Source organism: Oculina patagonica, chromosome 12, assembly GCF_052425735.1.
Source record: "Oculina patagonica isolate OP01 chromosome 12, crgOcupat, whole genome shotgun sequence".
Classification (NCBI taxonomy): Eukaryota; Metazoa; Cnidaria; class Anthozoa; order Scleractinia; family Oculinidae; genus Oculina; species Oculina patagonica.
In genome coordinates, this window is record NC_135769.1 from 29,569,964 (window position 1) to 29,596,920 (window position 26,957).

The 26,957-nt window shown below is 39.2% G+C and overlaps 4 protein-coding genes across 9 annotated transcripts in view; 2 read left to right on the top strand and 2 right to left on the bottom strand.

Moving 5' to 3' along the window:
- The window catches only part of LOC144634035 (uncharacterized), a 44,871-nt gene extending 28,905 nt beyond the window's left edge, over window positions 1-15,966 (top strand). The window contains exons 18-19 of one of the 3 annotated variants that reach the window (XR_013567144.1): window positions 12,233-12,697; window positions 12,737-15,966. Coding sequence is in view for 2 of the 3 variants with exons in the window: in XM_078492976.1 (XP_078349102.1) it covers window positions 12,208-12,229 (22 nt within the window). In the remaining variant the exon portion in view is untranslated. Of the gene's footprint in view, window positions 1-12,207 lie in introns of all 3 variants that reach the window. The other 2 variants (XM_078492977.1, XM_078492976.1) reach the window with 2 other exon arrangements.
- LOC144634075 (hemagglutinin/amebocyte aggregation factor-like) lies at window positions 956-6,170 on the bottom strand. 2 transcript variants are annotated; one of them, XM_078493027.1, is made up of 5 exons: window positions 6,108-6,170; window positions 2,530-2,740; window positions 2,090-2,309; window positions 1,669-1,824; window positions 956-1,215 (listed from the first exon to the last, which is right to left on the bottom strand). In XM_078493027.1, exons 1-5 carry the CDS (start codon window positions 6,141-6,143, stop codon window positions 1,167-1,169), a joined length of 672 nt encoding a protein of 223 aa, XP_078349153.1. In that variant the 5' UTR covers window positions 6,144-6,170; the 3' UTR covers window positions 956-1,166. The 2 variants fall into 2 exon arrangements, with proteins under 2 accessions (XP_078349153.1, XP_078349154.1); XM_078493028.1 differs by lacking the exon at window positions 6,108-6,170 and adding an exon at window positions 2,918-3,080.
- On the bottom strand, window positions 15,822-19,843 carry LOC144634078 (hemagglutinin/amebocyte aggregation factor-like). Of its 3 annotated transcripts, XM_078493034.1 has the most exons (6): window positions 19,725-19,843; window positions 19,473-19,569; window positions 17,857-18,055; window positions 16,827-17,040; window positions 16,289-16,441; window positions 15,822-16,116 (listed from the first exon to the last, which is right to left on the bottom strand). In XM_078493034.1, the coding sequence occupies exons 3-6, from the start codon at window positions 18,047-18,049 to the stop codon at window positions 16,062-16,064; spliced, it is 615 nt and encodes a 204-aa protein (XP_078349160.1). In that variant the 5' UTR covers window positions 18,050-18,055; window positions 19,473-19,569; window positions 19,725-19,843; the 3' UTR covers window positions 15,822-16,061. The 3 variants fall into 3 exon arrangements, with proteins under 3 accessions (XP_078349160.1, XP_078349158.1, XP_078349159.1); XM_078493032.1 differs by lacking the exons at window positions 19,473-19,569; window positions 19,725-19,843 and adding an exon at window positions 18,579-18,724; XM_078493033.1 differs by lacking the exons at window positions 19,473-19,569; window positions 19,725-19,843 and having other exon boundaries at window positions 17,857-18,091.
- A 2,197-nt stretch (window positions 19,844-22,040) lies between these two features.
- The window catches only part of LOC144634033 (uncharacterized), a 33,862-nt gene continuing 28,945 nt past the window's right edge, over window positions 22,041-26,957 (top strand). The window contains exons 1-2 of the mRNA XM_078492971.1: window positions 22,041-22,958; window positions 26,507-26,661. Of these exons, the coding sequence (XP_078349097.1) occupies window positions 22,643-22,958; window positions 26,507-26,661 (471 nt within the window). The 5' untranslated portion in view covers window positions 22,041-22,642. The remainder of the gene's footprint in view (window positions 22,959-26,506; window positions 26,662-26,957) is intronic.

Consider the following 26,957-nt stretch of genomic DNA (forward strand, 5'->3'; position numbering starts at 1 on the left):
TAACTGGGTAGTTTGAGTGGTAGAAGGTGTTTGTCCTGTCGCAGTTATCTCTTGAAAGCAGGAAAAATTATTATAAAAGTTAAAGAAGAGAAAGCGTAAAAGAAGAGATAGCATGATTAACTTTGATTTGCTTCCCAGTACATCTGCATTGCTCACATTTTATAAGCAAAATCCCTTTTCCAGATCTGGTCCTCTATTAACACCAGAGGGAGGGGTGTGTGTTTATTTTGCGTCCCACAACGAGGAATATAATTCTTGTCCGCATAAAGAACTGCTAAGTAATATTCACGGTCAAGTTTGCCTGCTAAAGTCAACACTTAAAATTAGCTCTGAAACGTCCGGGGGAGGCTTTTTAAATTTCTTATCCCTCATTAAGTGGCTTAACATAGGGAGAGAAGCTAAAGAAAGCGAATTTGTTGGACCTATTATCAACGTGAGAGAGTTTCATCTAACCGTCAATTCTACCAAAATGAGTCGATCTCAAAAAAAAAATAAACGTAAGAATTGTGGTGTTTCATTGTCTTCCTCAGTAGCGCGCGTGGAAGAATTTAAATTCATTTTACTATTTACTCTTGTCTAAGGTTTTATGTTGGAGATTTGTAATAGAATCTTGAGTTCCATGATTTCTTTAAGCGTAAACTTTACCACTCAAAGTCGAACCTCACAAATCAAAGAAGAAGCTCTACTCATCTAGTTAATTCAAATAAAAGCTGTCGTCCAATTCAAAACAATCGAGAATAGCACACATCATGGGTCGGTGATTGTCAAATATATATATTTTTTTTTCGGAAAATTTAGAAAATGTGTTTTAGTCAAATCAGCAGGGGGGTATAATCCCTCAAAATTAGCTGGCGCTGTTATTTATAACAACTCAACAAGAAAGCGTTGGTATCTACAGCGGCTTTCTTAGTTTCTTTCCCTTTTGTGCGTTTTGAGACAAAGGAACAAGCGCAAATCTTTTTAAAAAAAAAACTTTTTATTAACCCATCACCATACGGCTTGGCTCCACAAAGCACCTTACATTCCTTGTAAATCAAAACTTATTCTCACCAACAATGACCAGTGATCTATACTACAATTTAAGCGTTCATGCTGCTCCTTGTTTTAAATCGAATTGACTTAACAACAAATGCAACTTGCTATCTGTGCTTGCTTTGAATCGCGTTTTACTTTTTCTTGCCTATCTGACAGACCTTGAAACTCCAGCGACGATCCCTAAAATGATAAAAATAATAGAAACGTTCTGTTAACAGCAACAGTACAGTACTACAAGGAACAAGGTTAACATAAGTCAGAAGGGGTGACAAATAGTTTGACATTATAGGCTGTGTGAACATGGCGAAAATATCGTTGATCAAGGGCGAGAATAGTGGTTTTAATAGGTGCTACTGACAGATTAAATTCATAGAACTGGTTGCACTCAAGGGGGCTAAGATGAACTATAAGGAAGTATAACAGAAGGGAGGGCGAATCGGATCTAGCAAACTATATCCCTGTCGCGCGCGTTTGTACCATAAAGAAACTCATAGCGAAACATTTCTGGCCAGAAAACTTTCAGAAAACGAATGTAAAATTGTGGCAAACAGCGTCCTTGATGGTTTACACTGATTGCAAGTTTGGTCTTATTTGTAACCTTCTAATAATTCCGAGAGAGTATCAGATACTTACTCGTAATGATTATGATGATCACTGTGGACTCCGACCAGATAGTAGCCGTCGGGAACCTCGTATTTAACTTCCTGGTCCCAGTCGTTTTCAGGATACGGTTTTAGTATACAGGTGTGCGTCTTGAAACCGTTCACATGGCAACAGTGGAAGCCAAACCTTAAATATTTAAAAAGTTCTGAGAAAACTAAAATTTTCTATTTACCTTTTTCGGAGAAAACTATTTAATTTCCTAGCTCTGCAGAAACTTCTTATACCGGTTTTCTAGACCTTCTCAGTATGTGTCGACGCAATATTTTTTAACTTTTTTTAAACTAAAATGTTGCTTCACTTGAAACCATACGAGTTTTATAGCTTTCTTTACCCCACTGACTGATCTGACTTATTATCTCTGTTACTCGAATATTCGCTCAAACAAATTTACCTGCGATCGCGGTGTTGGCTACTGTATTCGCTTGTGACTCCAGTGATAAAGCCATTATGGGGACACAGGAAGTTTACTGGTTGGTCGTAGTCATTGACATAGCTGGTCCATGCACAATTGCCGCTGTTATAGCTCACAGTACTTTTTTCACATTTAAAATAATGGATGCGATCTTCTTTGCAATTTCGGTGCTGACTCTGCCAATACGTCATATAGGAGCCTTTAAAAGAGATCAGAAGCATATAGTACGGTATTGGCGTTTGTCTAATAACAGCAGTGAGGGAATTTGTGTCAACAATCAATGACGTCCACAGACTCGTGGGCGCGTGGGCGCGTGGGCGCGTGGGCGCGTGGGCGCGTGGGCGCGTGGGCGCGTGGGCGCGTGGGCGCGTGGGCGGAGTTCTGTAAGTTACCAGAGTGTGATTCACAGCTTTACTTACCGAGTGGACAATCAAAAGTAAATTCTTCTTGCCATTTGTTGACCCATGCGACTTCAGTTGGAGACGACGAGTCACAAGTGGGTCGGCTACGACGACGACGACGTCTGCTACCCCAAAGCCACGGTTTGGCCTCGGAAACAGAAAACAGCAGTACTTCAGAAATCATCAGCAGGAACAACAATTTAACCAACATCTTTCCAGTCATGGCGATCTAAAAGAGAGAAATCACATCACTGAAACGCTAACTTTAAAGAAATTTCGTTTGAAACTGTACTCGTGTTAGTGAATGAGCTTTTCGAAATCTCTTTAGACAAAACTGACTATTGCTGGTTAGTTTTCCGATTTTCAATCATTGTCCAGATTTACAAAAAGGTATTTTTTTACTTACGAGTAAAAAAGTTGATGGCTGTACGTGTAAAACGGAGAAATCGATCGAGCTTCTTTTACTGGCGAAGATGGACAACTTAACGGTACCGTTGTATAACACAAGGTAGCCGGAGAGTGAAGTTAGAAGTCGATATGAGACAGTGATAAGTGCGTGTTTGAGATTAAACTAACATGTTCCGAACAAGTTTACGACCTTTGTACTAGACAAAAAATCTTATGAATATTGATAGATTCTAGATGAGGTGTAAGGTATATTTCTTAGTTTTTTTAAGCAAGTTAAGCGAAATAAAATTATTTAAAAGAACATTTTTTTGCTGCGCGACTAAGGAGGTAGCTAGTTTTCATCCCTCAACATTTTAGTACTAATAAACATATAACCCCGTCTGCCTCAAAGATTTCAAGTTGTTTACAGTTCTAGGGAATTTAGTCATAATACTGCATAATCAATCCCACTGAAACTTAACTTACTACTTTACAGTTTATAAAAACTAAATTAAAAACAAAAATATACTGAAAGTAGTTTTCCTTTCGGGTATAAAATAATCGCGGCTGATTTTCTTATCTTCTTTTTTAGTTTTGATTCAATAAAATACACGCATTAAGGAAACTGTCCATTCTGACTAAATTACTTCTCCGCTTTGAAAGAGTTTTATCATGAAACCACTAAAAATCATACAATGAGTTTTTGGAATTTTTAGAAACTGAGCGATCTAGAAATTGCGATTTAGTATGTCCAAACTTCTAAATTGCGTAAATTCAATTCAGCGAATAATTTATCTCGTTGAGCATCAAATTGTAGTTTCTGGAACTTGCTCGTTATCCGCCTAGCTCTTCTGTTATTTTTGGGTGGCTTCATAACGCTAGGGGTAAATGTGTAGTCAGTATATGACTCAAGAATCGGATGGGAATATCTCATTGTCTTTTGCGATCCTGTTCTTGATCAAGCCGTATCTGATAAAGTTTTGCTCTTTTGTGGAATAATACTTTAATTTAATCAAAGCTATTTTAGACTTCCTTGTTCTCAATGTTAAGACACTCCGATGTGTTTCATTGTGAGACAGTGATTCAACTGCATGAAATTTTGAAACTTAACTCTTCCATTCCTACGCTCTAACTTGTTTTTCGTTTTCTCTCCTCTGTTCCATTTTGATTACCTTCAGCGGTGCGTTTTCCCTACACTTCGAGGCATGCTAAAAGAATCCCAGTGGCATACAGTAAAAGTCCGATGCTCAATAAGGGCTTTTTTAACTACTTTCATTTCACATTAAGTGCAGAACGCAAACCAAAGCAAGATGAAGATATAACCATATACTTGACATAATTTTTCACATCGATAAAAGCAACAGCTTTCCGTGAAGATAAAACTTTTGAGAGAATCTCTGTTGTAAAGGCCACTGTTTATTTCTCTAATAGACTCAACTTCCGAATGAAATATGTCTTTGTCAGTTGCACCTTACTTGTAAAGCAATTGTCGGTTCAGTTTCTGCTAGAAAATCTAGGAAGGCAACTCAATTAAACTATATACAGACATTTTTTAGTTCTACAGTCGCGCTATCGGTAACCAATGCAGTACAGGTTCGCGTTTCTTGGAAAGCGAATACTAAAATTATTTGTGCGTTTGAATTATTTGGATCAAAAGCACTGACTGCAAAACAAGGTCAGAATTGAGCGAGTCAAAATACAGCCTAATTTTCCGCGCCCCTCCACCGGTGGCTAAACGATATTTAGCTGGTATAGGACAGCTTGAAACTCGAATAAAATTTAACTCGGAGAAATGGACTAATATTATTATTATGGAAGCGCGACTTTTGAGCAATTTGTATACCAGCGTTGAATCAGTTGACCTAATTTGTGAACGAGGTAAAACTGAGAGATAAATAATTTATCCAAAAGGATCTGTCAACCATTTTTTTAATCAACGTGTCAACGCTTCTCGACGAGAATGCTTCTTTACTCGCTTGTATGTCAATTACAGATCCTAAACTATCGTTGAACACATTAGCGAAAATGCGACTGAAACGAAACCTCGATCTTATCGACTGTTGGAGCAACCGAGAGACAAGCGAATAATTAATCTTGTTATCCACCTAGCTCTTCCGCTGTTATTTTTGGGTGGCTTCATATCGCTAGGAGTAGATTTGTACAATGTAGTCAATATTACTCGAAGATCCCTTCAAACATAACATTAAGTACCTTACTGACTTTGCGATTCTGTTCTTGATCATACCGAAGCTAGTAAACAGAGTAAAGTTATGCTCTTTTGTGGAAAACAAGCGTAATTTAATCGAAGTTACAGACCTTTAGGTTTACCCGCCTGTTCTCTATTAATACCCTTAAAGGTGTCTAATTTCAATTTTTAAACCAACTTATATACCACTGAAATTTAGATTCCTACATTCTAACCTATTTTTCGCTTTTCTCTTTTCTGTTCCATTTTGATAACCTTCAGCAGTGCGTCTCAATCTTCTCAACACTTGAGAGTAGAACCAGGCATGAGAGAAGAACCACTGACGCAGTAAATGATAGATCGATTACGAAGGACGAACAACAAAACAACAACAAATGATAGATGCAAACTGAAAACAGCTGGCAAGATGAAAAGTGACTAAAGTTTTCACATTAACAAAAAGCAAAAGCTTTTCAAGATAAAGATTTGCAATGACTGCGTGAACGAAGTCAGAATTAAGCGAGTCAAAATACAGCGTAATTTTCCTCGCCCTTTTGCCGGTGAATGGACGAAATTAAGCTAATAAATATAGAACGGCTTGGAACTTGGATAAAATGTAACTGAGAGAAATGGACTGAGAGACTCAGAAGTGTGACTTTTGAACAATTCCTTTATCAGTTGCCCTAAGTAGTGAACGAGGTAGAACTAAGAGATAATTTTCCAAAATTAAAGGATCTATCAAACAATTTTTTAGGCTTTTAATTCGGTTGTAAGGTTTATTATCGTCTTAAATCTCAGTGATCGCGAAAAGTGTTAACGCCTCTCGACGAGACTGCCACTACAGTGAAAATGTGACTGACACAAAACAACCTCGAACTGATCGACTGTTGGAGCAACCTAGAGTCAACCTTATACAAAATAGCTCGTGATAAAAAAAAAAAAAGCTGTGTTAGCGAGTTGTTCTAGATCCCGGAACATTTGGTGTTTTAAAAGAATGCCCTGCGGCATAATAATCTAAAATAACCTTCACTTTTGCCTTCAAAATTAGTCTAGCGTTCATCAGACAACCTTATTATCACTGATTTTTAGTGCAGAATGCACTATTGTGATGGTTTGTTGGGGCTGTCGTCCGCTAACCCGCTAGTGCGCTAACGTGTAAACTTTAATAGTCAATTAATTAATTAATATCAATTAATTAATTATTCCTGTGGAGGGGGTTGGGGTGGGAGCACCTGACCATACCCCCCAAGTAAAACGTAGAGCACATCTACGTTACTTTTATATGAGGATCTCAAAGGTATATATTTGTTTCAGTAAAACCTTTGCTCTCCTTGTGGTACTACTCAACGTAATTTACACCAAACGCATGCGCAGATTAGTCTACGTTGTTTTCTGGAATTATCATGAACATCGCTTGTATTGCGTCTTTGCGGTAGGCTTCCTGCAGACTTCTTGGCGCCAAGTAAAAACCGCAAATTAATTAAATTAGATTTTGAGACTTTCACAGCGCTTTCGTAATTAGGTATGCAAAAACTTGCACCGGGGTTTTCGGCGTGAACACCTGATAACCAGGAAACAAATATCCTAGCTGTACTGCGTTTTAAAAAACCTGTCGAAAAATATGTTTTTTGATTAGATTTGTTTCTTTAGTTTTTGAGAATCGTCTTTCGTGCAGTCTAAACCGTAACTTAATTAAATTAAACAAATGTCATCGATGCCGCCGTAAAACAAACAAAAAACAAAAGTTTCATGTTATCGCATTTTCAAGGAAGACAAAAGTATTTTGTTACAAACGAACAAAAGTGTCGTGTTACGTTTGCAAAGATTAGCGTAAGGAACACCTGGGAAAGAATACAAGTGGCCTGTGAACAGTTTTTCCGAAAGTAAAATAAAGCAAATAAACACGAACATATATAAAACATCATACTTTCAATTGTTCCATATTGCATTCTGCACTTACCAAATCATCGAGATTTTTCTTTTAGTGAGAGCTTATTTTTTGGACATGAGCATCCATTTTTCTATCGTCGTACAATTACGTCTTTTATCTTTTGATGACGATTCGAGCCTTGGTTGACGAAAACAAGAAAAAGCCAAAACATTAACATTGGCTCAGCGAGGTATCAAAAACAAAGTTCCCTGAGGCTATGAATGCGCAAGTAAGATGTATACAATGAGAATTTGTGTTTTTATATATATATCTCTTAATCAGTCCCGAGGAATTGTATTTTATCCATTCACAACTGTTGTAATGAAATTCACTCTGGCAGTTAAAAAGAAAGTGTTTTAGACGGATAACGTAGCCAAATCACCACTATTAGCGTTTAATGTTTTGTCTATGCCGATGACGGAAACAGAAGCTTATTAAACTATAGACGCATATGTTTGCATATCAGTTAGATATCTACGTGGATCGGACAAAGCCTTCATTATAAATTTTAGACTTATTTTCCTCTACTTCAGATTGCAGACCAGACTATTACTGTAGTGAACATCATAGTGGCAATTTGATATGATTTAACCTTTTTTTTTTCAGGGTATGTTTCGTTATTTTTTCTCTCGGTAATTTTCACTATTAAACTTACTGCTGGATTTAGTTGAAGTTTCCCAATAAAATATTTTTCCGTTATAAATGCCGTTTTGGGTTGAATTGTACACCGACACAATCACAAAGGTCTTGGGTTCCTTTTCTCTCACGAGCACACTCAGAAAAGACCCAACCGTGAAAACGGACGATCACAAAAGCAGTTTAACAGAAAACGACCACTTTAACTGAAAACGGCTTAAAATGTTCTGTTGGGAACACGTTTGAACCATTAGTCAGCGAAACTTGTAGCAGTTAAAACCGTTGGTCCGCCGTTTCCAGGAAAGACCTAAATAGGACAGTGCAGTTGATAGCTTTTATTAGTAACAGGGCCAGCAATATGTTTTTAAGAATTTGAGTTCTGGAACGATGTAATATTTAGTGTTGAAATATGGTTAAAAATACTGACCTAAAATCAGGATTCAGTGATCTAAGGTCAATATGGAAAGTACACATCCTCGTTCCCAGAGCTACGTGTCCCTTTGTTAAAATCTAGCCAATCAAATCATTTGTTAACAGACCCACCATTTCCTCGTGCAAAGGCCCCGCCGGTTATCCAGGCGTGCGTTTCCCAAAAGTCCCGAAAACTGTTCGGGCCCGAAAACAGTCCCGTAAAGCTCCCGAAAACTCTTTTTCGTGTTTCTCAAAACGCCCGAGAATTTCGTGCCCGAGAAAATCACTCCATTTTTTCCCGTAAACTTTACGGGAGCTCTTGACCTCCCGAAAACACTTCTGGGGACTTCTTTTGTCGTTATAAAATTACATCTCCAAAGCACTTTTTATAAAAACAATGGGTGGCGAAAGGCTTGTTTGAAAAGGACAACAGTAAAGGATGTGAGAGAGAGAAAGACGTCTCGAAGAATTCGGTTGTTTAATTGACAAATTTCAAAACAAACTCCGGCACTCCAAGAAGAACTTTCACTTCGCGAAGAAAAACGTAGCGCGGATAAAAACATACTTGATGGCCGACTTTTCCGCCTGAAATTGTTTACAGAAACGTCCGAAATTCATTCAGAGTATGTACAGCAAGTCCGCCAACGTACTGAGTGACAATGATAGAGGAGAATTCAACCAAAAGTAACTTTATTCAACCAAACTGATTCAAGGCTCAAAAACACGACAATGGCTGTTTGTAGCGCGACTTCGTAAATTACAAGCTGCGAATAAACAAAATTAAACAAACGCTTTTTAAAAACACTTACATCAAGCTGCCGTACATTGGTCTACATTAAGTAGCCCAGCGGTGAATGAGTGTTAAAAAAACATTGCTGAAACTGTACAAATCGCCAGAGATAAAACTTTGCAGACGATTCATAGTTTTGAATTTGATGCGTACGTGACAAACCCAACTCAGTGCTGCATTAGAATATTACATTACTAAATGTCGCAAAGAGGTAAAACAACTTAATTTCAAGCAGCGCGTCTCCAAAATGAATTTGTCTCGGGGTGAACTGACCGCCCTTCTCTCTTTAAAGCGAAGGACCGACATAGTAATCAAACCCGCCGACAAGGGTGGAGCCGTTGTAGTGTGGGATCGTGACCTTTACATACAGGAAGCTGAACGACAGCTTGCAGACAACAATTTTTACCAACGTGTTGATGACGACCTGACAACGGAACATCAAAATAAAGTAATTTCAGTTGTCCAACAAGCCATTGCAAATGGAGAACTTCCAGCTACAGCTACCATTCTCATTGTAGATCACCCTCGCACTTCCAAGTTTTACCTCCTCCCAAAGATACACAAGCCAGGCAACCCAGGGAGACCTATTGTGTCGGCATGCAACTGCCCCACTGAGCTCTTGGCAACTTACCTCGATCAAATCACTTCTCCCTTAGTTCGCAGTTTGCCCAGCTATGTCAAGGACACCAACCACATGCTCGACATCGCGCAGACTTTTAGCTATCCGACGACCAGCGCTAATCGTTTTGTGTTCACAATGGACATCAAGTCTTTGTACACAGTAATACCAAACAACGATGGCCTTTTAGCGTTAACACATTTCTTAGACAAACGGCCAGTGCTGGAACCACCTACGCATACTTTAGTACGCCTTGCAGAGTTGGTCCTCACACTTAACAGCTTCAGTTTCAATGGAGGTTTCTACCAACAAACGGGTGGCGTGGCAATGGGAAGTAGACTGGGGCCCAACTACGCCTGTCTGTTCGTCGGCCACGTCGAAGAACAGATTTTCCAACAGTATCCTGAGAGGAAGCCTGACCTCTACATGCGTTATATTGATGACATTGTAGGGGCAGCTGCTTGTAGCAAGAGCGAACTTGACGACTTTGCCACGTTCGTTAACAACTTTCATCCAAGCCTTCAGTTCACCTGGGCCATCAGTGACAAACAGCTTCCTTTCCTAGACCTCTTCCTGAAGCCAACACCTCAAGGACTAGCGACAACCATTCACTACAAGGAAACCGACTCACACTCGTATCTCACGTACACTTCGGCACATCCTGTCCAGTGTAAGAACTCCGTCCCTTATAGCCAGTTTCTACGCCTCAAACGAATATGCAGTGACGAAAATGACTATAACACCAAAAGCAAAGAAATGTCATCTTTCTTTCTGCACCGTGAGTATCCTCCAGCAGTTGTAGAGCGAGCCCTCCAACGCGTCAACAGCATCTCCCGCGAAACTGCCTTGCGACCATCTAACGACGGGCAATCCAACGAGCAAGTTATCCCCTTGGTATTAACTTACAACCCAATCAACCGCCACGTGAAGAACATTCTTTCAAAGAACTTCTCTCTGCTCAAATCAGATCCTGAAACAAAGGAACTCTTTGACAACTCGCGCGTACTCGGTGCTTACCGCCGGGACACCAATTTAAGAGATTCCTTGGTTCGCAGCAGTCTTCAATCCGGCGCTAACACAGGGGATGAACCCCATGGAACCTTTCCGTGCCACCGCCCACGATGCAGGACCTGCGCCCATACCAATCCAGCCTCCCAGATCAACACCCCTGGTGGACCGCTGACAATACGACAAAGGTTCTCGTGCACGACCAGTAACATCGTTTATATTATCACTTGTCGTGCATGCACCATGTCGTACATTGGCGAAACAGGACGTAGGCTCGGTGACAGGTTCTGCGAACATTTAAGATCTGTCGAGAGGAAAGTTGACCTGCCCGTAGCAAAACATTTCTCCTCGCCTGGTCACACAACAGATGACATGATGGTGTCTGTTGTGCGATCAGGCCTTACGAACATCAGAGAAAGACGCAGCGCGGAAGGCCGCCTGATCTTCAAATGCCGCACTCTACAGCCGCGCGGCATAAACATTGACTTTGCTTTTATTCAAATGGACTCAGTTAGCGCGCGCGCACGCAATGTTGCCACATTCAAAGAAAATGACGCGCGCTGACTTTAACGGCTATTTTCCACTGATGAAGGGACAGAAGTCCCGAAACGTCTGGATTTATTTACAAAAATTAGCGCATAAACGAAACTCTAACTTTATTATGTGATCAACAGACTGCGCTACACAGTTTTTAACAATATTTTGACAATATTGTGGTCTTATTATCAGTGCAGCGGTGTCAATTGCAATTTTTGAGCCAATCACAGGCTGGAAAATTGAAGCACGCGCTATTTCTTGCGTTACAAATCCCGAAAACCTCCCCGAAAAATACGGGACACTTTCGGACCTTTTGAGAACCGCTTTTCCGAACCCGAGAAACGCGCCCGAAAAGAGCCCCGAGAAGTATTCGGGACCGAGAAGTTCTCGGGACTTTTGAGAAACGGGCCCAGGCCTCGACAATCCAGTCCCCTGTCCAAGTCAACCATATTGTGCCATCGGAAGGAAATATTCTTAAAAATCTGTAACTCTAGTTGAAAAATTATATCAGTATCTCACCAAGTTTAAGTCAAAAAGGTAACTGAGCTGTATCATTTATATATGATCAAGTTTTTCTGGGAACATTTGAAACGGCCTTATTTATATGCCAAAAACTCAGTAAGTTCCATAGCGAGACCTGAAGTATCTTAGGGCCTGTTTACATGATTCCGGAATGACTTTCATTCCGGAACGAGTTCATTCCATCCCCATACATTTCTCTGTATCTGTTTACATGATACCGAGACGAAAGTCAAGTCATTCCGGAATGAGTTCATTCCGGTTTTCATTCCGGAATGAAACTTTCATTCTGGAATGACATTTCATTCTGGTATCATGTAAACGCAGAACGAATTTCGTTCCGAGATGAAATCACAACTCATGAAACCACATACGGACTCCACAGTTTGAATACAGAGCGAAAAACGTAATAGCATTCACTATTTAGCCCAGTGAAGCAGCTCTATGGTCAAAGTACTCGTTAAAATTGCAGATACGGCCATTAATAGGTACAAAAACATGTTTGCGCGAAACATGCGCCATCTTGTTTTGATCTCGCGCGAAAACCGCGCACGTGAAAATGCCTTTGGTTGAACCAGTCGACTCTGTCATGTAAATGCAGAACGAACCTCATTCCGGAACAAGTTTCGTTCCGGAATGAAAGTCATTCCGGAATCATGTAAACAGGCCCTTAGTCAATATAATGTCCTTTTTTAACAGGAGAACGTGACTGAAGCCAACTGAAGGTGAGTAGCGTTGATCAGTTAAAAGGTGAATAAGTGAAACAAAGTGGTCAGTTGAGTCCAGCGCGAAGAGGAAAAAACCGCTTTGTTTCTGGCCCCAGTAAGTGAGGGGAAATCAAATTTAAATGCAGCGAAGTAAACATACATTAGGAAACGTGAAGAGAAGAGAATCAAAGTGAAGTTAAATGAAGTCGAGTGAATTTGAGTCTTAACACGACACCAGCGTAAGAAGGCAGGGAAGACAAGTCAAGTTGAGTGAATCAGACTGAAGTCAAGTGAAGGAAAGTGAAACTGATGGAACAAAAAGAAGTCGAGTGAAACAAACTGAGGTTGAGTGAAGCAAAAAAGAGTTCAGTGAAATAAGGTGAGGTAGAGTGAAGCAAAGTGAAGTGAAGTGAAGCTATGGTGCAGTCGACGGTCTGGCAAAGTGAGGTTAAGTGAGGTCAAGTGAACTTGAGTGGAACAAGTAAAGTTGAGTAAGACGAAGTGAAGTTGAGTGAAACAAAGTGAAGTTAAGAAAAGCAAAGTGAAGTTGAGTGAAGCAAAGTGAAGTTGAGTGAAGCGAAGTGAAGTTGAGTGATGCAAAGTGAATTTGAGTGAAGGAAAGTGAAGTTGAGTGAAGCAAAGAGAAGTTGAGTGAAGGAAAGAGAAGTTGAGTGAAGGAAAGAGAAGTTGAGTGAAGCGAAGTGAAGTTGAGTGAAGGAAAGTGAAGTTGAGTAAAGCAAAGAAAACCTGAGTGAAGCAAAGATCAGAAGTTGAGTGAAGCAAAGTGAAGTTGAGTGAAGCAAAAGAAGTTGAGTGAAGCAAAGTGAAGTTGAGTGAAGCAAAGAGAAGTTGAGTGAAGCGAAGTGAAGTTGAGTGAAGGAAAGTGAAGTTGAGTAAAGCAAAGAAAACTTGAGTGAAGCAAAGATCAGAAGTTGAGTGAAGCAAAGTGAAGTTGAGTGAAGCAAAGTGAAGTTGGGTGATGCAAAGTGAAGTTGAGTAAAGCAAAGTGAAGTTAAGTGATGCAAAGTGAAGTTGAGTGAAGCAAAGAGAAGTTGAGTGAAGCAAAGAGAAGTTGAGTGAAGCAAAGTGAAGTTGATTGAAGCAAAGTGAAGTTGCGTGATGCAAAGTGAAGTTGAGTGAAGCAAAGAGAAGTTGAGTGAAGCAAAGTGAAGTTGAGTGAAGCAAAGTGAAGTTCAGTGAAGCAAAGAAAAGTTGAGTGAAGCAAAGTGAAGTTGAATGAAGCAAAGTGAAGTTGAGTGATGCAAAGTGAAGTTGACTGAAGGAAAGTGAAGTTGAGTGAAGCAAAGAGAAGTTGAGTGAAGAAAAGTGAAGTTATGTGAAGCAAAGTGAAGTTGAGTGAAGCAAAGTGAATTTAAGTGAAGCAAAGAGAAGTTGACTGAAGCAAAGAGAAGTTCAGTGAAGCAAAGTGAAGTTGAGTGAAGCAAAGAGAAGTTCAGTGAAGCAAAGAGAAGTTGCGTGAAGCAAAGTGAAGTTGAACTGAAGCAAAGTGAAGTTGAGTGATGCAAAGTGAAGTTTTGTGAAGGAAAGTAAAGTTGAGTGAAGCAAAGAGAAGTTGGGTGAAGCAAAGTGAAGTTGAGTGAAGCAAAGAGAAGTTGAGTAAAGCAAAGAGAAGTTGAGTGAAGCAAAGAGAAGTTGAGTGAAGCAAAGTGAAGTTGAGTGAAGCAAAGTGAAGTTGAGTGATGCAAAGTGAAGTTGAGTGAAGCAAAGAGAAGTTGAGTGAAGCAAAGAGAAGTTGAGTGAAGCAAAGAGAAGTTGAGTGGTGCAAAATGAAGTTGAGTGAAGCAAAGTGAAGTTGAGTGAAGCAAAGAGAAGTTCGGTGAAGCAAAGTAAAGTTGAGTGAAGCAAAGTGAAGTTGAGTGAAGCAAAGTAAAGTTGAGTGAAGCAAAGTGAAGTTGAGTGAAGCAAAGTAAAGTTGAGTGAAGCAAAGTGAAGTTGAGTGAAGCAAAGTTAAGTTGAGTGAAGCAAAGTGAATTTGAGTGATGCAAAGTGAAGTTTTGTGAAGGAAAGTAAAGTTGAGTGAAGCAAAGAGAAGTTGGGTGAAGCAAAGTGAAGTTGAGTGCAGCAAAGAGAAGTTGAGTGAAGCAAAGAGAAGTTCAGTGAAGCAAAGAGAAGTTCAGTGAAGCAAAGTGAAGTTGAGTGAAGCAAAGTGAAGTTGAGTGATGCAAAGTGAAGTTGAGTGAAGCAAAGAGAAGTTGAGTGAAGCAAAGAGAAGTTGAGTGAAGCAAAGAGAAGTTGAGTGGTGCAAAATGAAGTTGAGTGAAGCAAAGTGAAGTTGAGTGAAGCAAAGAGAAGTTCGGTGAAGCAAAGTAAAGTTGAGTGAAGCAAAGTGAAGTTGAGTGAAGCAAAGTAAAGTTGAGTGAAGCAAAGTAAAGTTGAGTGAAGCAAAGTGAAGTTGAGTGAAGCAAAGTTAAGTTGAGTGAAGCAAAGTGAAGTTGAGTGATGCAAAGTGAAGTTGACTGAAGGAAAGTGAAGTTGAGTGAAGCAAAGTGAAGTTGAGTGATGCAAAGTGAAGTTGACTGAAGGAAAGTGAAGTTGAGTGAAGCAAAGTGAAGTTGAGTGAAGCAAAAAGAAGTTGAGTGAAGCAAAGAGAAGTTGACTGAAGCAAAGAGAAGTTCAGTGAAGCAAAGTGAAGTTGAGTGAAGCAAAGAGAAGTTGAGTGAAGCAAAGAGAAGTTGCGTGAAGCAAAGTGAAGTTGAATGAAGCAAAGTGAAGTTGAGTGATGCCAAGTGGAGTTAAGTGAAGGCAAGTGAAGTTGAGCGAAGCAAAGAGAAGTTGGGTGAAGCAAAGTGAAGTTGAGTGAATTAAGGAAAGGAATTGAGTGAAGCAAAGTGAAGTTGAGTGAATTAAGGAAAGGAATTGAGTGAAGCAAAGTGAAGTTGAGTGAAGCAAAATGAAGTTGAGTAAAGCAAAGTAAAGTTGAGTGAAGCAAAGTGAAACCTGTAAGTGAATCCAAGGGAAGATGAGATAAGGAAGGTGAAGTGTTGTTAAGTCAAATGAAGATAACTATATGTACATTAATATCCGACTGGGGCGGAGAAGGGGAGTTTAGTATAGGGAGGAAGCTTATTTATAATTTTATCCCTGAAAGGAAGAGGCTTTGTATAGGGAAGGGGCTAAATAAATTTGTTTGGCCTATTATGAACATGGAAAACGGCTTGATCTTACCTTCAATAAAAATGAGGTTTCTTCGTATAAAGTAAGTTGGCACACTAGCTCATTTTTCCTCGGGATGACTCTACGATTTATGTAGCGTAACCTCATCACTATAACCCCTGGTGAAAGCTTCATTGGACATTCAAAGTCGAATTCAAAAAGATCAAAAAGCTAAGGAAGCTCGGTGAGCTAAGCCATGACACCGAAATATTTGGAACGCTGACTAAATCTCTGCATTCTGAATAGTTATTCTTTACCAGCAAAAAATAAAAAAATCACTGAGTGCTTTTGTGAGAGAATGGTTTTGCCAATATTTAATAGTTTGGTAACTTAGTAACAGGGGCAATCTAATTCATCATTTTCCTTCCGTTTAAATTTCCCATCTGAAATCAAGACAAAAGCCAAAGTCATTTTATAAAACTCTTTATTATCCCATCACCATACAGCTTAGCTCAGCAAAGCACCATGCATTTTTCCTTTAAATTACATTTCATGTAAATGTAAAAACCTTAAATTTCTCCACCTTATATCTTCCCTCACCAGTAAGCTTTGGTATTCTTATTCTACTAAACTACGTTTTAGGCGCTGGACGTCTTAATGCTCCCTGTTCAGAATGCTTCTTCTTGGTGCGTGCTTTAAAACGGTTCTCATTTACCGCTGTACTTGTAAAATCGACAGATTTTGAACCTCCAGCGACGATCTCTTAAAATGACAAAAATATCAGAAGCGTTAGATAAGAGAAAACGCTCAGCTTTCTTTTGAGTCACGTCCGACTCGATTACACTGCTTACAAGTTTAGTGAGTGGGAACTGCTCTAGCTTTGGTTATTAAATTCTGACAAGCAGCAATAATATGGAAGCAAATTAATACTTACTCGGCTTTATTATAATGATAACTGTGAACTCCGACCAAATGGTAAGGGTAAGGAACCGAGTAGTCAACGTCCTGGTCCCAGTTGTTTACATACTTGGTCCAATAACAACTGTGTGTCGCATATCCATGCCTATGGCAACAGCGGAAGTCAAACCTAAAAAGGAGAAGTTCCTTTTTTCAAAAGAGGGGAAAACCTTCCTGTCGTAACCAGGTTATTCATGATATATGATATGTCACTAGTTAAGAAGTTACGTTGTATGTTGAAATCTTGCTGGACTTTTTCCTGCCGCTATTAACCGCAAGCTGCAAGTAATTTAACTGAAATGAAATAACGTTTTCCAGCGACATGTCTCGAGAAATATACCCAACAATCATCATTTTTCTACTTCAAAGACCTATTACTGTGAAAAGTTTCCTAAAGATTCGCGTTCAGCTATATATCCAGAGAAATACAGCATAGGTCAGGTAAACATAGATGGTGCGATGTGTGCAATTAATCAAGTACATTGCTTCCCAGCTACTTAGAAAGGTTAATTTACCAGCGATCCCTGGCGGGCCAAGAGAATTTGCTCTCGATTCCCGAGATGAAGCCATATTGGGGACACTCGAAGGTTAATGGTTGGTCAAGCTTGTTCTGCCAATGGTTGCCCCATGTACAGCTGCCATGAAAAGGAGCACGTTTACACATAAAATAATGAATGCGATCTTCTTTGCAATTTCGGTGGTGACTTTTCCACTTGTACATTGAGTAACCTTTCAAGAGAGACCAAAATTACATGTTAATATTAAGTGTTGAAAACATATCAGTGATCAAAACAGTCCTGGTCTAATGTAACAAAATTATCTGTCTCAGTTATCTACCACTGAACTTCATATAAATCTCATATATTATCCTCAGCTTCTCGCCTCTTCTTAGTGTAGAGGGAGGATTGTTGTTGTTTTGCTGTTAGGATAACTAGATTTCCTGAAGAGGATTAATTTCCAAAAAAACCTCTTCTTAAATTTTTACACATTATTTTTATTATTTAATTTTTTATTTATTTATTTTCATTTTTATTCAGTTTATTTTTAATTTTTTTCTTTTATTTAGCTTCACATTTGTAATCTATTTTTAAGGAAAGTTGGTGTGATGTCTCACGACTTTACCCGACAGAATTAAATGTAGATGAAGATGTAGATCTCGTCAAGTATGATTTTATGTCAAAGACATAATTTGCAGGGTTTTTTGCTTTATTCAGTGATGCAGAGAGAGCGTGTGTATGCTAGTGTGGGAACGCATAACGCATGCGAGTGCACGTGGGTGCGTGGGCGCGCGAGTTCGTGAGTGGATGCGTGAGCGCGTTTGTGCGTGGGTGTACATGTGAGAGTACGTAGCTTACATATTAGCTTTTTAGAATTGTAAAACGCTTAGAGACGTTTTTAATAGGCACTATATAAGCTTTGTATTATTATTGGGTGATTGGGTAAGTGATAAAGTGGTTCCAGTGCAAAAACCTGTATATCAAAACTACTCAGTAGAATAAACGATGTTAATAAAGGAGCGAAGAATCTAATCGTAACGTTACTTACCGCTACTACAATATTTCTTGAAGTGCTGGTGCCAAGAGTTGTGCCATGTTCCCGCTGGACGGGACGAGCTACAGGCTGGTGCGCTACGACGACGGCGCCTTCTCCACCACGGTTTTGCCTCAGTGGCAGAAAACAGCAGCACTTCAGAGAGCATCAACAGGAACAATAATTTAACCAACATCCTTTTTGCCATGGTGGTCTAAAAGAGAGAAAAACACATATTGTAAATTAATCGAAACAACAACTACATGGTGGGAGGCGAGTGCCAGAGAAAAATGTTTTCCTTTTACAGTTTTTTGGAGCGAGAATTTGTGGCTACTCTAAATAGAATTTGATCTTCTTTTCTCACTTTTAAAGGCTTCTTTATTAGCGAAGGTTTAATGCTTGGATGGCTCAGTTCATTTGAGTGATGAGGACTTTACCCTCGTCCACACAAAATCCTTTTTTTTTGCTCAATCAGCTCAAGAAAGATCTGCTGTTTAAACACCAAACAAGACTATACATCCGAAAACATTGAGTTAAATGGTCAGATGAATAAAGTTGTTTTCTAGTGATGTTAAAATCATTTCAGATATACTAAGAAGCGCAACTAAACTGACGAGACAATGAGTGCTCTGCATATAAAATAGAATGGACCATAGGAGAGTCAAAAAGTCGATAGCGGACCGTGTTTTGAAAATATTCAAGAGGACTCAAATCTGCCTTCTCTATATTTAACTCACCTTCAAGGGTAACACTTCTCGTAAATTGGGTTAAAAGAATCAAACCAGGATAACGATGAACCTCAGTTGGACAACACAAGTTGATTTGTGATATCAAACATAGAAAAGAAAGATATTCATTGTCCCACGTCATGGCATATGCAGGCCACAACTAACATGTTCAAGACGCGTTTCATAAGCAAACAAACAACAGTGACGGAGGAAGACTAGACACCACCGACTCCATGACAAGAAACACCGCAGATTAATTTACAGTATCATTATTACTTTTATCTTGCATTTTTTGCTGTCATTTCAGAGTTGATGGCTTTCCAGCCAGAATTTTAACAGCTGATCGATCTGTCTGGATCATGAAGATGATCTTGAAATGGAGCGAAATGGAATTTCAGTTAAAGAAATAAATAAAAACAAAACTTAAAACGTGTATATCAACAACTTCTGACCTTCTTACTTGTCATAAACTACTTAACTACTTTCTTGGAGATCGCATTTTTTTTTAAAAAAAAGATGATTGAACTAAATACGTTTTACCTGCCATTTTGAAAAGGGCACATCATGCCTCTTCGCGCATGGCTACGCTAGAGAGTGAGTTTTGCATACATTTGGCTGTACTAAATTTTTCCTCCACTTGAAACGCAAATGCGTAATATGTATGGTAAATCAAAAATGTGACTGCGTGCTTACCAACAAAACTAGGTACCTCAGACTCTTCAGTTTTCAGCAGAATCGTTTTCCAGGTATCATAAGTTTACAGTCTGCAAATGTTTCGTAAATCAAATTTCACGGGAAAAAAACCCGCTGCGCTTGACACGCCTATATTTTCGCATCTTGTTTCTTCCAAAATGCCGGGAAACAACTGACCGGAGCTGATCTATTGCTGATTGATTCACTTACCTTCTCTTCAAGGCAAACTTGACTTGATCAATAACATCTGAGGGTTTCATCATTCAGATTAAAAACTGTTGCAACATTTGCCACTGCTACTGAACTCCTGGAAAAATAGCAAAGAGAATTCTTCGAGATTGGTCTTATGAGAGGAATTGTTCACTGAGCAAATTTAAAGCGAGCGAAAAACGGGCAGTTTGCTGAAACAACAACTGTACCCGTATCTTGGCTTTATGAAAACAATCAACCTTTACACACAACCTCTCTCTGTCACGCTGCTGCATTGCGATACACGGAAGACAGCCACACTGATCCTCGCGTGTAGAAAAAGGTTGTATCGCCGGTTTTATCATTTCTATTGCCACAGATATTTTGGGGAAGTTCATAGTTTCGGTTTTCATTTGGAAGCGCCTATATTTCTCAAACTATTCCTCGGTAAACAAATCACACTGCACTATTTGAACAACACTGTTTGGGAAGTCTAAGAAAAATTCAAATTTTTTACTTCCTCACTTTAGCTACATGACTGATTCCTTTGTACGCTATGTCATAATGTCAATTTTCTGTTTTGGTACGTGATCTGGATAGAAGATGAGAAGAATCACTTAGTAAACAAATCCATGATAACTTATTTTAAAAATAATAGCTTTAATACAGTAGAATCCCGATTTCTCGAATCTCCAGGGAAAAGGAAAATTGCTTCGAGAAATCGGGGGTAAAATTACAGAGAAGTACTTTTTAAAGGGAACGAATATTGGTTCGAGAAATTGGGAGTTTCGAGAAACCGAGGTTCTACTGTACATGAACATGAAAAACATTAAAGAGTGGCAAAATGCTTACTTTAATGCAATTCTGAACACTATTACATCTATGAGAATTGCACAAGAAAATTCCAGTTCGAGATCCAAGAAAACTCAGTGACTGACAGCTTGTGGCATTACCTGCCACAGGGAAAGCTACACGGAAGTTGAAAATGATGTAGCCCAAATTTGAATTCTTTCCAGACTGATGTTAATAAGTGCAGCGTCTTTGTTTAGTTTGTCGAGTAATACACTGACATTCCTTTGAAGTCGCTAAACCAAACTGGAGCCTGAATAAAACAAAAAAATATATCTCTGTTTTTCCGTTTGCCGTGTTTCATTGATACAATATGTTTCTAGGCGCAACGCTAACTGCTCACATAAAGGGTTACCTTAATTTTCGCTAGGTGAACAAATGTCTGCTTTATCGCGACCAAATTCCAAAGGAAGTGATTAGGTGATAAGGAAGTACGAAAAAAGTCAATTTTTCGATCATGCTCTCTGGGTGTTTCGTGTCAAATATGTAGTCGCTTGGTTATGAAGAAAGTATAAGTTTTCAATTCGTAGCATTTTAGCCGTGTGCCGGATGGAACTTGTGGACGCACAGTCAAATGCATTGTACAAAGCTATGAACAGTTGATATTGACACCGGGTCGCTTTCTCAGTGTATTTCCTTTGATATTAACTGGCAGTATAGATATATTTCGCCCTTGGTAATAAGCGTTTGTTGAATTATGAAAACGATACTGTGAAAACGAGGAACGAAATCTCTGAGTGTTGCAAGCAAATAAAGTGTGACGCGAAGAAACATCAAAACATATTAATTAAACGCAAATTTACCATTTCTTGGCTGATAAGTAAAATGTTTTTGAAAATTGTTCGCGCGGTCTCAACACAAAAAAATAACAGTATAAGGGCGATGAAAAGACATTTCTCATCTTTAATTTAAAAAGTTTACACGGAAATAGAATACAGGGCAGGCCGCGTGTGGGTTTTCACTGAGTTTTATGTTCAAAATACTCTGATTTAGTCTAAACTGCGTCATTTTGGAACATTTAGATAAAAGGTACGTATTTATTTCACCTACTGTCTCAAAGATGAAGCGACTTTTGAAAAGCTAGTCATCTTAGCGTAAGTTCTGAACTAATTGATCTAATGTACCCTAGTTTATTTTTCGACTGAATTTGGCTTAAGTGTCTTGATTTCTTTTGACCGAAGCCAATCGAAAAAATTCTGGCCCGTATTCACGGTCATCGCATTAAAATCCAGTACCCGCATATGACGACCTCGAATACAGCCAAATCTCCCGTTTTAAAACGAACAAACTTATCCCTTGAACAACTGAAGCGAACACCGGCATTTGGCGAGAATTCTAATTAAATACGCTGAACGCGTTTCAAGAGAGAGAGAAATTCAGGTGAAGTAAACATATTTTTGAATAAACATTCTCACTGAAAAGCACTAACTCCGGTTCGGTTTTTCATCAAAAAGTCGATTTGCTCAGTCCCTACACAAACTCAACATGCTCCGAGCATGGATTTTTCCAAAAAATACCAATAAATAAGTAACCCCGGTATAGTCTGAAGAGACTGGCCTTGAATGAGATTTTCGTCCATCTGCGCATTGCTGAACAAGTCAGTTTTCGGCTAATGAAGTCGGTGTCAATTTGATTATGAGCCTTTCTCGTCAGTCCAACACAGCTAGGTTACCCTTCACCATAAACCCCTGTTTTTTTTTGGTGTTAATTTCCCTTTTCGCTTTCTTCGGGGGGGGGATGTTGCAGATAGGGGTTGTCCATCTTTCGAAAAGCAAACACAAGAATTTGAAAGGAAACGCAGCCTATTTGAGCAGTAGGTTTTTACGTAGAAAAATCTTTCATCTGAAAGCACATGGAAACATGAAGGGAAATACTGTGTTACTGATATTATGTGGAGAAACACGGCTGAAATCTGATGTCAAGTAATTCCCGTAAGATTTGATTTCTAAAATATTCGCAGTGTGCGACCTAAAATATATAGGCGCATGAATTTGAGGACTGTAGATGTGCTAGAAAAAGAATTCAAGTTTAGAACGCGAGAAAATTTTTAAAACCACGAGGAAATTTAAATCGGATTTCTTGATTCCTGGAGAATCTTTTGCCAAAAAACTTTATAACTTTAATTTACAAACTGTGAATACTCAAATCGAGTTTTACAGAAATTATCTGAAATTGAGCAGTTTATTTTTCCATAAAATCGCCACTTTCGCTTCATGTTTTCTTTATTTACAAAATGGCGGATTTTCCCACGAAAAAGTCGACCGGCTTCTGCCACGTCACTAACTTGGCAATCTTCTGTTTGTTTACAATGACAAGCAACTTCATGCACGCAGTGCGTACCTATGTTTTTGTTTGCATTTGCCTCCGTTCTCGTAGGGCAGCGGAATTACAAAATGGCGGCTATGATGACGAGTTCTTTACCAAAGTTGACAAATCTGTGGACTAATCCGCTTCGTTGCTTCCATCTTTCCACAATTCTTTCACAGATAAGGATTCTAAAGCGTCCCATTTGCACTGCAAGTGATTATAATCCGTTCCTTAACCAAGAGGCCTTACCTCGCTTTAGTGAATTCCGAACCTCGCATGTGGTTCCCGCCATCGAGAAGTTGGTTCACGAGTTCGAGAATGACTTTACGGAGTTCGAGACAAAATTAGAAGGTTAGTAGCGGCTTAGATTCCTTTATCGCCTTATACAGCATTTTTCACACAGTCATTCACACACGATCATCAGTCATGCATGAACATACAGAACAAAGCTATCAAATTGAAAAATTGCATACACCATTGAATGGGATGGGGTTGTGCGGAAATTAATGCTGTTCAGCCTTTTTTGTGAGTGTTCTTTGAGCGGGTTTCTATGAAACATGGCTATAAAGGCGATATACTTACAGAGATATAAAATCCAGAAGAAAGGGCTAACCAAACAGCCAATTCAGTCTCTTTCCAGTTACTCAATTGGTTTGGAAAACAGCAACAAAATGCGTAAATGATAGAGATTGTTTTACCCTGTCATAGAGGCCTTTCAAGGAATTTTGGCGACAATCTTGTTCCAAAACACAAGACAGTCAACAGAAACTGGCAGAAAAGGGGTGACAATCTGTGACAGTGACAATCCAATTTTAGTTTCAGCAAAGTGACAATTTAATACATGTGGTTGATCTTCTGTTAAGGAAATATTTCGGGCGTTAACAAAACTAGGATCGGATCGAACCGGATCGGATCGGATCGGATCGGATCGGATCGGATCGGATTATCAAAACTCGGATTGGATCCGACCGGATTGACAAAACCCGGATCGGATCCAAAAAAATCGGATCACCGTAAATTCCCGCCAAAATCGTCACGTGATACCTCAAAAGAAGGAAGTAAGTGGATGTTTTCTGTGTGTTGACCCTGCTGAAATGATTTCCGTTACTAGAGTGTAAGGTAAAGATTGAAGTGGGGAAATGAACAAGAAAAGTGCGACGATTGCTGTGATTTCTCTCACTGTTGTTGTGTTTCGCATTCAAGACTTATCTTCACTAATAAATACGACACCTAATTGTCCCACATTCTTGCAGCCCTCGAAGCCTTCGATTAAATTTAATATTTACCTTTGCATTTTTGATCCTGCAGACAAGTACAAAAACGGCAATCAATTGATTTCAAATCATTTGATGAGACTTTAACATAGGAGCAACTGATGAGCTCCACTGAAGGACCGAAACTCGAGTCTTAAATAAAACATTTGCCAGGAAACATCGTTGCAGCATCCTAGAGACTTCAAATGCAGTGATCAAACTGCCATAGAATTTATTTGTTGGATGCAAGTAACACAACAAAACAGATAAAAAATAATGGAGGTAAAGTTTCATAGCTCCCAGAGCACAAATCACAGCCACTCAAACTAAGGGGAGCTTAAAAACAAAGAAACCATCGCTAGCAATGCTTATAGACTGCAGTAGCCTTTAAAAGACCCGGATCTTAGATCCTCGCAACCGTACGTGGTAACGAAACGTTATCATACGAACTGAAGAATCTCTCAACAAACAAGAGCCAATAAACCTAACGAATATGCCATAGAGTTAGCAAACAAAATGGCCTAAAGGTCATCACTGAAATGGCTCAAGAGAGCGTTAATTAAATCCTCCGTTAACAGACTTAAGGCTGATTCAGCAACCAGCGGTAGTCGTGTTGGCATGTCTCATTTTATATTAGCACACAGCGAACATCCACTTACTTCCTTTTTCGCCATCTTCTATTTGAGCTATCACGTGACGATTTTGGCGGGAATTTACGGTGATCCGACTTTTTTTGGATCTGATCCGGGTTTTGTCAATCCGGTCGAATCCGATCCGAGTTTTGATAATCCGATCCAATCCGGTCCGATCCGATCCGGGTTTTGTTAACGCCCAAATATTTCCGGTCAGTACAAAATGCAGACTGCAGACTGTAGACCAGGTACCAAATGCAGACTGCAGTCTGCTGGCTGGGTACAAAATGCAGACTGACATTTAAGACTGTTTTTTTCGTCTAATACATGATAACATACATGTAAACATTTCATTTTATAACTTACCGGTTGACACGCAATCCCTTTTCCGATGTCATCTTCCACGAAAACCCGCATTACTGGGGAATGATCTTGCTCCATTACTCGAAAATATATACATGAATTTTTTAAACGAAGTCTCCAAGATCAATTCGTTCTTTAACATGATTAAAGCCTTCTCAGTCTTCTCGCTTCAATTCTTCGAGGACAAATGGGTGAGTAAAATGAAGCTTGATTTTGTGACTTTCCGTTTGTCTACATTTTGTTGTAGTTTTATCGCATCGGATCATGAATGACCACACAATTGCTACACAAAATGAAATCATTTACCCTTCCAGTGATCATTGACAATGATGATGTCAAGATAAAGGATCCGTTTTGACCTCAGTCTGGATTTCTTTTTAAAAACGAACATTTTGGTCTAAAAAGGACGCACACGTGCACGGAAAGTCATGTGTCTTTGCTGGTTTCCTGGTATCATGCTGCAATGAGTGTTGTTATTTTGTGAGGTTTATGTTATGCGATCTCGCGCTTGAAGTGAGAAGACTGACGAGGCTTTAATCATGTTTAAGAACGAATTGATTTTCAAACATCGCTTAAAAAGTATATTTCGAGTAACGGACCAAGATCATTCCCTGGTAATGCGAGTTTTTGTGGCAAAGATGACATCGGAAAAGGGATTGCCAGGACAACCGGTAAATTATAAAATGAAATGTTATCATGTATTAGACGACAAAAACAGTTTTAAATGTTAGTCTGCATTTTGTACCCAGTCTTCAATCTGCAGTCTGCATTTTGTACTGACCGAAATATTTGCTGGCACTAACACTTTAAATGCAACAAAGTATCAGCATCACAAAAATTTTGTACATACAGCGATGTTTGTACTGTAGCAAAAAGTAACAGCAACATTTTTCCCTAACCAAAAAAGCGACAGGTTCTTTGGAAAACAAGCAAAAAAGCGACATCAGAGATTCCCTTGGAAGGCCTTGTTATACTGCAGTTCTCTCACAACTGGTGCACTTTCAGATTGTTTGTTTCTTGGTTACCTGGCTAGAGTATACCTAAATACCGTGTCAGGACTCAAGCTCAGGACTTGAACTCGGGACCTAAGCTTTCACTCTGGTTTGCTTGCCATTAGCTTTCACTCCAGTTTGCTTGCGGTTAGCTTTCACTCCAGTTTGCTTGCGGTTAGCTTTCACTCCAGTGTGCTTGCCGTTAGCTTTCTCCTCGGTTCTCTTGTGGTTAGCTTTTATTTGTTGGTTGTTTGTTACTTTATATCTTTGTCAAAAGTACATTAATATCATAGCAACAAGTACTTTAATAATATTTACAGTATCTCACTGTTCAGATAATAATAAAAATTGTTCTAACTTGAGTCTAAAGCTCGAGTCCTGAGCTCAAATCCTAAGCTCAAATCCTGAGCTCGAGTCCTAGCTCGCGCCCCGGCATTGAGTGCTGGCATTAAAATCAAAGACAAATTTAAACCATGACATGTATATCATATAATTTTGACAAGGTCACTTTCTCTTGTTTCTAGGTATTTTGACTTTGTTCCTGAGAGCCCAAGTTGTTTTTATTTTACACCACTGATTTAATGTCTTGTTGCATTAGTCTGGGTTCTCTGTGATTGCACTGTAATTAATATCTACTGACTTTTGAAATCATATTTCAGATAATAATACTAAGGAGCCACTAATTGATAGACCTTGGTCCACAATAATTGAACCACTGGAAAAGATAGGCAGCCCGCTCAGTTATGCTTGGGGAGTGACATCACATTTAAATGGAGTTCGCAACAGTCAGGAGTTGAGAACTGCTTATGAAAAGGTCACTTGCTAAAATGTCACTTTTCTTGCAAATCGTTTTTATTCTTTCACTGTACATGTGTGTCGTACAGTGATAATCGTCATACTCTTGCCTTCCAAAAACATTAATAAAATTTATTAATGTTTTTGCAAAGTATTAATTTTAATACTATTCACCATCTGCTACCGAGACCAGCACTGATAGAGTCTAAGTATAATGTAAGGCAGAAAGCGCCAAAGTTTTACCTGTATAATAATGCCATAACATGTAGGACAAAGAGAGCTGAAAGCTTTTTCACATTTCGATACTTTTTGAAA